General features: G+C 40.5%; 1 protein-coding gene across 1 annotated transcript in view; it reads right to left on the minus strand.

The window, feature by feature from the left end:
* MORC1 (MORC family CW-type zinc finger 1) overlaps positions 1 to 9,971 on the minus strand; it is a 136,825-nt gene that overhangs the window by 124,229 nt on the left and 2,625 nt on the right. The window contains 2 exon segments of the mRNA XM_006759570.2: positions 2,792 to 2,860; positions 7,197 to 7,231. Of these exon segments, the coding sequence (XP_006759633.1) occupies positions 2,792 to 2,860; positions 7,197 to 7,231 (104 nt within the window).

The raw sequence follows: 9,971 nt of genomic DNA on the forward strand, positions 1-9,971 counted from the left end.
TTTTCAAACCCTGAGCACAACACATGGGACTTGATAACGGCTAATAAGTTTTAAATATTATGATTACTTGTACCACTAGTAATTTTCTATAAAGTTGGCCTTTATCAAGCCCCATGTGAATCTAAGAAGAAGGGAATAGCTTCTGGTCTGATACAACCTGGGGAGGAAGGGCGACTTGTTTCAGACTTTTATTGAGAGTTACTCTCCTGTTCTCTTAAAGGCATTCTAGAATTCTAGAGAAAAATCTTCTGGATTTCAGAAAATACATACCTCCAGAAACAAAAAGCTCTAAGGGAAACAAGAAAAGATAGAAATGAGTCTCCCAACTGGTCTACTTGAATACATGCTTTAGAATTGTTCTTGAAGACCCTGTGTCCGTCTGGGGGCACCTGGTGTGGGGTGTGTAAAAGCTACCAGATACTCTGATTGTCAGAACCAAATCTGACATTCAATCTCATGTTCTTATACAGGGTTGGATATTAGGTGAGGGTATCCACAACAATAATGTTAGCTACAATTTATTGATTGTTAAGTGCATTCTAGGTGCTATCAATATATTTTCCATGTACCACTTAATATTGATAAGCTTCCCAAGGTCACACAGCTCATAAATGCTACCACCAGGATTACAACCCAGACCAGATTTGTCAAAGACCAGATCCCAGGGTTTTCATTACATACCACATAGACTCCCATGTATGGGGCCAGGGATCAGGGCAGAGAGTCAGAACACTGAATACAACAGACATGACCCTTGCCCTCAACAACTTTATGTCATGGTAGGAGAAACAGACTGAAAGAAGTAGCCAAATAAGCAAGACCATTTCTAAGAGTGAGGGGGCAAATGACGCAAGAAATTGAAAGCTCCTGCTGTCACTTGCACCTGCTGACAGTGGTGAACAATTGGGTCGGCGCTGGGTGCCGGCAGTGGGTGCGAGAGGCGGCTCTGGCAGCAAGTGAGCGCTGGGCGGGACCAAGGTGCATGGAAGCCAAGAATTTTCAGTAACCACCAGAGGCTCGCCCTGATGACAGTGACCGGCACCCGGCCTTGGTCTTGCATCCCCGCTCACCTGCTCCATCATCCCACCACAGGCGGCCAATGCTCATGTTCCGTGCTCTGCTGCCTGCTGCAGACGCCTGCCATGTTCCCTGCATGCCCCCTGGTGGTCAGTGCAGGTCTTGGGGACTGGTTGTTCAGTTGTTCCACTGTTCGGTCTATTTGCATACTAGTCTGTTATTATATAGGATAATATGATATGATTCATGTTAAAAAATCGACTTAGGGTTTCTATATGAGGAACAGCCTGTCAGGGGATAAGACTGGGGGTGAAAGAATTTGGAAATTACTGCAGTCATTTTTTGTGGGTCCAGATTGATCTGGCTCACTGTGGAAACAGATAGATTCTATTTTCAGTCATCAGACACATTCTTCCTTCTAACTTATTACTCAATTTCTAACCAATGTTAATATAGAATTGCTCTCTCAACACTTGTGGGCTTTAAAAAAAATACTACTTTATACGTCAACTAACATGTGTTCCTTCTGAAGATCTGAATCTTTATCACTTTCCTGTGTTTTGATCATTTTGTTTATGGAGCCATATAAAATGAGTTGCTTTTTTTTTTTTAAAGAATTGCCTTAGAATGTATCACACATTCTGTTATTTATTTTAAGAAATCAGGAAAATGAATTAGAAATGGACAATGAAACTGCTTTTTCAGTGTGGTTTTCTCACAAACTCTGCTCTCTTATTTAGTTAAACTAAAGAAGCAACAATACTTTTTCATCAAAATGACCTGGAAAAATAAAAATTATTCAAAGTCAGAAGGAGAACTGAGTGGGCTATCTGAGCATTTCTAACTTGCTAATAAAGTACTCTTTGACTATCCAGACCAAGGCGGAACTTCCAAGACTCAGAAGATGATAACAACTTTACTTTGTATTCTCAGCTACCATCAGCATGAATGAGCGTTCTTTCCTCTGGTGTGAAGCTGACCTATACAGTCCCATGTTACTTGAACTCCCTCACTATTTTTAAATCTTGGCTTGTGGCATATACACAAATGTTGTAAGAATTCAGGGTTAAGCGAGTTCAGGTAAATCAAGCCCTCATCAGAGGAAATAAATAACATTTCAATTCCACAGCAAACAGGCATTATGCACCTACGTGCTGGCTTTTTCCAGCCTTGACAATACAAAGATAGTTGTGTAATGTATTGGAGTTATTCATTATGATAAGTACATCTAATCAAAGCAACTAAACCTCTGAACATGCAAAGAAAAATCACAAACTGCCAAAAACAAAGAAAGATGACCTCTACCTCAAGGTTAAGCAGAAATTTTTAAATAGCGGACAGGCTTTGGAAACTAACTGCCTTAGAGGTCTCGCAAACAATACCTGAAGGATGGTCTACAAGCAATCTCAGAGTGCAACCAGTAACCATTTGTATTCCATTCACTCCCAGATGCTTTTTTCATACAAGTAATTAGGTACCTTCTGCCTTTCATTTTCCTGGCAATACTTATTTACGCTCACCTTTGTCTTGGTTTTACATGGTTGCAATGAATTTATTCTATCAGCTGAAATATTTAAACCTAAAAAGTTCAACAATATATTAAGACTGGGATTTATTTACCCTAATAGCTCCATACCTGTTTTTGCAAAGACAGCTCGATTTACTTTTATTTATTTTACAAGTTTTATTGTTTAAAGTATTACAAATAGTTATTTTATGAGTTGTAATGCTATTCTCTCTAACAGCCAGTTAGGTATCTAGATAATTAACTTACCAGGGCTCATACCACATCCATCATCCAGGAAGCACAACATGAATCCGCCCTGCAGTTCTTCATTATCCACTGTAGGAGAAAACTGTTATTACTAATAAATATTGAGCTTAATTTGTTCCTCAGAAAGTCATGCTGCTCACAGAATTATCCGTCTTCCTCAAATGCAGCCACTGAGTTATGACAATTATGGTACAGTTATAGAGCTCAGAAAAGCATTTTGGCTACAATTTCACACAGAAAATTGCAAGGGGGGAACAATCAAACAAAAAAAAAGGCTTTGAATTACTATAAAACACCTGCACATTAATAAATTAATGACACGCCCAGCTCTGGAATGTGACTGGCCCATTAGACTCTGTATTCCCTCCCTAGGGGAGGGGAGAAAGGTAGATGGTGGTAACTGACCAACCTGTACTCCTTTCCTCCAAAGCTCAATTCCAAAGTCAAAGTCATTAAGGTCATCAATCTCTCTTCCAACTACTGTAGTTAAATCCCGTAAGAGCCATTTGAGCATGCTTCTTTTGTTATTATTATTTTTATTGCTGTTGTTATTATTAGTTTAGATTTTTTGAGTTTATAGATTTTGCTTATTTCAATATCACACTAGTCATAGGCCCAAAATTACAAAGAAATGACCAGTCTTAGAAACTTTCAGAGTTTGGACTATTAGTAAACTCAGTTTTTTTCAGTAATGTCTTTAATTACAGATTTATCCAATTTGAATATTTTACTATTTATACCAAGCACTAGAAATACGGTATCTACCAGTTCTAAATAACACCTTTTTCCCTTCCTAGGAACTGGTCAAGATGGTAAAGGCAAAGAAAGCTGCTCAAGAGCAACTACTAAATGCAAGTAGAACCAAGAAATGACTTAATACCGTCTTTGTTGTGTGTGCATTTTTATAATAAAACTGAAATACTTTCAAAATTTTCACTTAAAATTATACTTATGGTGATCATTTGAAAGCATGCCATTCCAACGTAATTTCTCAGACATCTACCATTCACTGTGGTAGTCTCATTCTTTGAAAGTTTGATGCCGTATTTCATTCTAATGTCCAAGTACCAAAAAAGGTCTTGGGAGAGGGAGAAGGAGGGGGCGTACAGGAGGCAACCGATCAATGTTTCTCTCTCGCACTGATGTTTCTCTCGGTCTCCTTCTCCCTTCCTCTCTCTCTAAAATCAATAAAAACAAACAGACCAACAAAAAAGAAAAACCATATGGAATGCATACCCATGTTTACTGGAACTAATACACACAAAGAGATGAAACATCCATGGATAAACATACTTTTAGTTTGAAATTTATAGCCCTCAGGTTATCTGAAGAAAAACCTAAGACTGGAGAGTAATTCAGGTGCCTCAGTAAACAATTTGAATATCAGCCCAATACCTAGATTAACTATGTATACCCATACAAATCCTATCTATTGGTGCATACCCCGTTTCTGGTTTGTTTATTTGTAAAAATCTATTTGCTAGGTTTATAACCATAGTACAGTTTGTTGCAATAAAAAAACCTTATAGCCTTGGCCAGTGTGGCTCAGTTGGTTTGGTGTCATCTGTGAACCAAAAGGTTGCTGGTTCCCGGTTGGACACATGCCCAGGTTTTGGGCTTGATGCCGGTAGGAGGCATCCAGGAGGCAGCAGATCAATGTTGTGCTTTCACATTGATGTTTCTCTCCCCCCCACTTCCTTCCTCTCTTTCTAAAACAAATCAATAAAAAATATTGAGTAAAAAGAAAACTTTAGCCCAGCAGGTGTGGCTGAGTGATTGTCAACCCATGCACCAAGGGGTCGCCAGTTAGATTCCCAGTCAGGGCACATTCCCAGGTTGCGGCTGGATCAGGAGACGGCCGACTGACTTTTCTCTCTCATCAGTGTTTCTCCATCTCTCTCCCTTTCCCTCCTCTCTCTCTAAAATAATAAAAACATTTTTTAAAAAAAACTTTATAAGAGGAATATTTAGTTGAAAACCAAAAAACCACAAGGTCAGGTTTTCACAAAACACACATAACCTAAAGAAAGCAGTGCCACCTTGAACACAAATCACGAAGATTCATTTCCATTTGTTATGACCATGACAAGTGAGGTACACTGGCAGTCCTTGCTTGGTGTCCTGCCATAAACACAAAATAATATAATATGTGAATTCTGATTATATCTGTTGTACTTTGTGATTCCAGGAAATTCCTCTCAACTCTTCGTTGATAACATGTGTGCTCTGAATGAAATGCAACTTAATTCTCTTCTTCCTTCTCCATTTCTAAGATCACTGCCCTCATGTAAATCCTCATGAAATCTTGCTTAGGTTATTTCCATAGCCTCACCCTCCTGCTATCCCTTCTTTAACACTTCTATAGACCGTCCTGTATGTCACTGGTGGAGTACCTTTTAAAAAGGAAAAGAACATTTCTAATTTCCCAAATGACATTGCTCAAAGTTATTCAATTGTTCACTGTTTACAGAAGAAAAAATAAAACAACTTAGTGTGATATTCAAAGTGCTCATTCTTTTGGTTCTAACACTCAGCTCTAGTCACCCTGACCTAGTCATTGGTCCCTGAATGCTTCTTCCCCAAGTGCCTACTGGCTCCATCTCTCACATCACTCAGGTGTTTGCTGGTAAATCATCTATTTAGCTGATTTCCCTTATCACCCCATGAAAAACGGCACAACTTACCCATCACTCTCTGCTCTCTTAACCTACATCATTTTTTTCCCTTTCACCACTTATCATTGCCTGGTGTTTTATATATTTGTTCATTTCTTTATTCTCTCTCACCATTAGAAGGCATGTTCCATGAGTGCACAGACTTAATCCAACATTCTGCTCAATGCTTCTCCCCAGCACCCAGAATACTTATTCAGTTCATTCATAATAGGCCCTCAGTAAACTATTACTGAATAAATGAATGAACCTGTGAACTCGTCTACCTCTATTCTTTTTCTCATGGTAATTCCTCAGACAAGAATCTTCTTTTCTTCCAACACTACTTGACAAAAATCCCACCCATATTTCAAGTCCCAGCTCTTTTACATGAAGCATTCTTTCTCTGTTTCCACCATACTCTGGGCCTCTCCTGGGCAAGAGACACTTATTCGATTTTACTCTATGTAATTCTATATAATAAAAGCCTAATGTGTAAATTGACCGAACAGTGGAACGACCAGTCACTATAACACGCACTGACCACCAGGGGGCAGACACTCAATGCAGGAGCTGCCCCCAGCCTGCAGGCTAGCCAAGGTGGGTGCCAGTGGGGACCCCCCCAACTGCCCCACCAGTCACCCCACAGATTGGCCCTGATTACTGGCCAGGCCTAGGGATCCTACCCATGCATGAATTTCGTGCACTGAGCCTCTAGTTAGATATATAAGGGAAGACAGCCTCTTCTCCACAACTTCTGTTTCCTTCTGTGTGGAATGGAGTTCAGCCAGCATTAGTAAAGAGGCCCTTTGCTATCCCTGGACTCACTTTCCCTGTGGCAGTGAGCTCACTATCTGCCTGGTAATTTGGGGAGGCCCTGCTCAGATCCCTCATGTTCCCTCTGGCGGGTGAGCTGCCTGCAGAGAGCAGCGGTCCTCGGCCCTCTCCTCAGGGCACACCGGATCCCAGAGGAAGCCTGATGCCACTGGTGGGAAGTGCCTGGTTCTGGGTTTGATCAGTGTCTGCTGGCTCTCACAACAAGCTCCATACTTCAACCTAGCACTTAAAAGTAATAAGGACTGACTGCTGTTTGATTTCTCACTTTTCAGAACATGGAGGTAAAAGGGAAGAATAATGACATTTGTAACATTTCAGATCTCTCAAGATGTCCATGTCTCTCTCCTGTGTGATCCATACACACCCACCTGCACAGGATCTAAACACTTTGAACTGAGGGCTGGTTCACAGAACCTAACCTCCTTGGCACCAAATGCTAATGAAATGAACTAGTAAGAGCAATAAATACTTGGTGACTAGAAATGAAGTTAATGAAGAAAATGTATTTGGTGTGAATTTTATAGCACTCAAACATTCATACTGCACATTCACTTACGCATTTCAAAACTGTGATAAGTTGAGATGATGTATACTTAATTATAAATACTTGCTAAGTTAACACCCTTTTAAAAATAAAACTGTTTCTCCTGGCAGACAAAGTGCTTGTTCCGAATCAGTCTGAGGCTTTCAGAAAAACCCTGAAAGATCTAATTTTGTAAAAGGTCCTGTCACAAGGGAACAATGTCACCCCAGCAGTGAACTTATCTCAACCTGGCTCCATGGGGTCTCTGTAGTCATGAAGCACTTAGATTACATTACACACCTATAGAATGTGGGTGGATTTCAAGGAATAAAATAAAAGCAAAATAACTACAGGCTTTTCCATTGGAAGAAAAAAAGAAAGCAAATCTGCTCACCTGAAAACACGTCGAGTCTTGCAGCCCCAGCATCTCTGGAAACAATATAAAATTGTCATTGCTGCAGTGTGAAATTGTTTTAAAAATTACCTGATCAGAGCTCAGGGAGTTCCCCACCTGTGGGGGGCTGGCCTGGTAGTTGCTGGCCCCCTGCTGGTCGTAAGAGAAACAGCCAGCGGGGAAGAGGGGGTTGGGGTATCCCGGCCCATGCCCAAGCACCAACCCTCCAAGTGCCAACTCCCCACCTTCTGTCTTTGGTTGCCCCATCCCAGGTTGCAAGGAAGCCCACCCTTGCCTCTGCTCCTCTCTTGGGTGCCTCCCGCTGCTCTAGCTGGGGTTTTCCCCCAGATTGCCTAGGGCTGCCTTCACAAACAATGGCAGAGGTAAGTAGTTTCAACAGAGAATACAGGGCACACAAAGGTAAAAATACTTCCTATCTGGCCTTCTACTGAGAAATATGCTGAGCCCCACCTCTACGTGATAAGATTGCTGGATGAGTTTTTCTTTTCCTCTTTCTTACTTTTCTACAATTCTCAGATATTATTTGCATGTTTTTAAAATAAAAACTTAAAAAGGGAAGGAGAAAAGGCCAGAAGATCCTAGCTTCAATATCAAGGGTGTGAGAGAAAGGAGGAAGATAATGAGGAATAAGGTCTGAGATGCAGAAGAAGGTATGTTGAGGGAATGAAGGCTCTAAAAGGAAGCTCGGAATGATAAAAACAACCAGATTCTGATGGGAAAATCTGAGTCTCTTCCCAAATTTTCATCAATCCCAACCCAAAGCTATCCCGTAGGAATCTGAGTATGTGCACTATACTTGTTCTACATGCCTAGTTTTCAAAGTTAGCCCCTTAGCTCCTTCCTCTAACCAAATGGCTTCTTCTAAGCTCCTCCTATATAGAAATTCTGATGTTACCACTGCCATTTGTTCAGCATTTTCTGTGTATCAGGTCAGTACTGAATGAAGTATTTTTGAACTATTTTTATTTTTACTATTAGGAGGATTCACTTCTAATTTTTGCCACAATCGCATGAAATGTAGGTATCATTATTTCCATTATGCAATTATACATCATTCAAAGTACCATGTATATAATAGGTGCTCAATAACTACCCCTCTACTGAAAGTTTTCAAAGAAACTGTTTCCTCACAGAAATTCTAGGCGTATAAAGGCATAGAACAATAATTCACCTTTATAATACATTAAGTCATTTTATAATAGGCTGTAATTTAGCCCAGGTCAATTTCTCTCTGAACAGCTCTGGTATTTGGCAGAGGCTCCTAACCACGCCTTCCTGTACTGCCACATATTTTCCTTATCCATTTATAGCATTCCTTTAATATCTTCCAGTTCTAAATTTGAAAACTATAGGAAATCATCAAAATCTTGAGTAAAATAAATTTTTAGGGTAACATGGGACTATATGAAGATCTTCCTTATGAGACCAACCAAGCATTTTGACTAAGTCTATTAAACAGCTCCATTTGATGTCCAATACTAGCATCTAAGCAGCGGTGGCAAAGCCAAGTGCTCACTGAGGACAGAGGAACTGAGGAGGTGGAGCTGGCCTTTAGGAAGGCAAAGCTGAAGGCACAGGCTGGTCCAAAGAGATTTTTTATATGGTACCTCCTATTTCTTAAACTTTACAAACAATTCCTTCTTTTTTTCTTTTTCTTTATAAACACTGTGTGCATTTTCACTATAAATCAAACAAACATGAGACAGGCCAGACTTGGTCAGGGGCTGCCAGTTTACAAATGCTGCTCTAAGAATTGCTTTATTGATCACATTTCTCTCACTCCCCTGAATCTGAACGCAATCTTTCTTTGCCAATCACCCTGTGCTGCATAAACTGCTCCTGTTGTTCTATTTCTTCTACATTCTGATTTTACCTGCCCTCCACTGTTGAATGAATGAGTGAAACAACTTCAGAGGAGAAGACAGTTGGTAAAATAGACCAACGTGTTCTTTCAGAGTAACAAATGTCTTCTTTCAGAGTTACAGAGAGCAAGCTGCTGAAAATGGACACTCAGTGGGATACCAAAGGGTCCTTGCTTCAGAGCTGTGGGCAGAAGCAAACAGTAGCAACCCTGAAACCCTATAGAGCAGAGGTTCTCAACCTGTGGGTCGCGACCCCTTTGGGGGTCGAACGACCCTTTCACAGGGGTCGCCTAAGACCATCGGAAAACACATATATAATTACATATTGTTTTTGTGATTAATCACATTAGAGAGACTAACCACGAATGTTCCTGAGTCTTGGTCCCATCCCTGTTTGCTCCTTCTAAGTTGAGTTCAGGGCTCTCCTAACCAATCAACTTTATTATTTTTCTCCTCTCCCGCCCTTTCTGTATAACTGTGATTCCAATTTGGTGTAAGAAGGAGTACAGGGCACTGCTGTGCAGAAAGTTCTGGATGGCTAGTGAACTGACTACATCCTGCATTTACACCCAGTCATCTCCCTTCTTAGGCCAAAAATGGGGGACAAATGCAAAAAAAGTTGGAATTCATTTGTCAACCCCTGGCAGGGAATTTAGGTCTTTCTACTGAGATCCCTGATCTAACAACTTCCTACTACTTCCTGGGGTAGACTGCTTTCTGTAGAAAAGATAGGTAAAAATCTTCCATTACAAGAAAATACAGATACAAAACAAATGCAGTGCCATATTTGATTAGCTGAAAAACACTCACAAGCCCCCACAAATACACTTAAGTGGCACTTAAACTGTTCATGAGAGTTCTTTAAACACCAGTGCCTTCGTCAGAGACAGTA

This window comes from Myotis davidii, unplaced genomic scaffold (assembly GCF_000327345.1).
Source record: "Myotis davidii unplaced genomic scaffold, ASM32734v1 scaffold16, whole genome shotgun sequence".
In the NCBI taxonomy this organism is placed as follows: Eukaryota; Metazoa; Chordata; class Mammalia; order Chiroptera; family Vespertilionidae; genus Myotis; species Myotis davidii.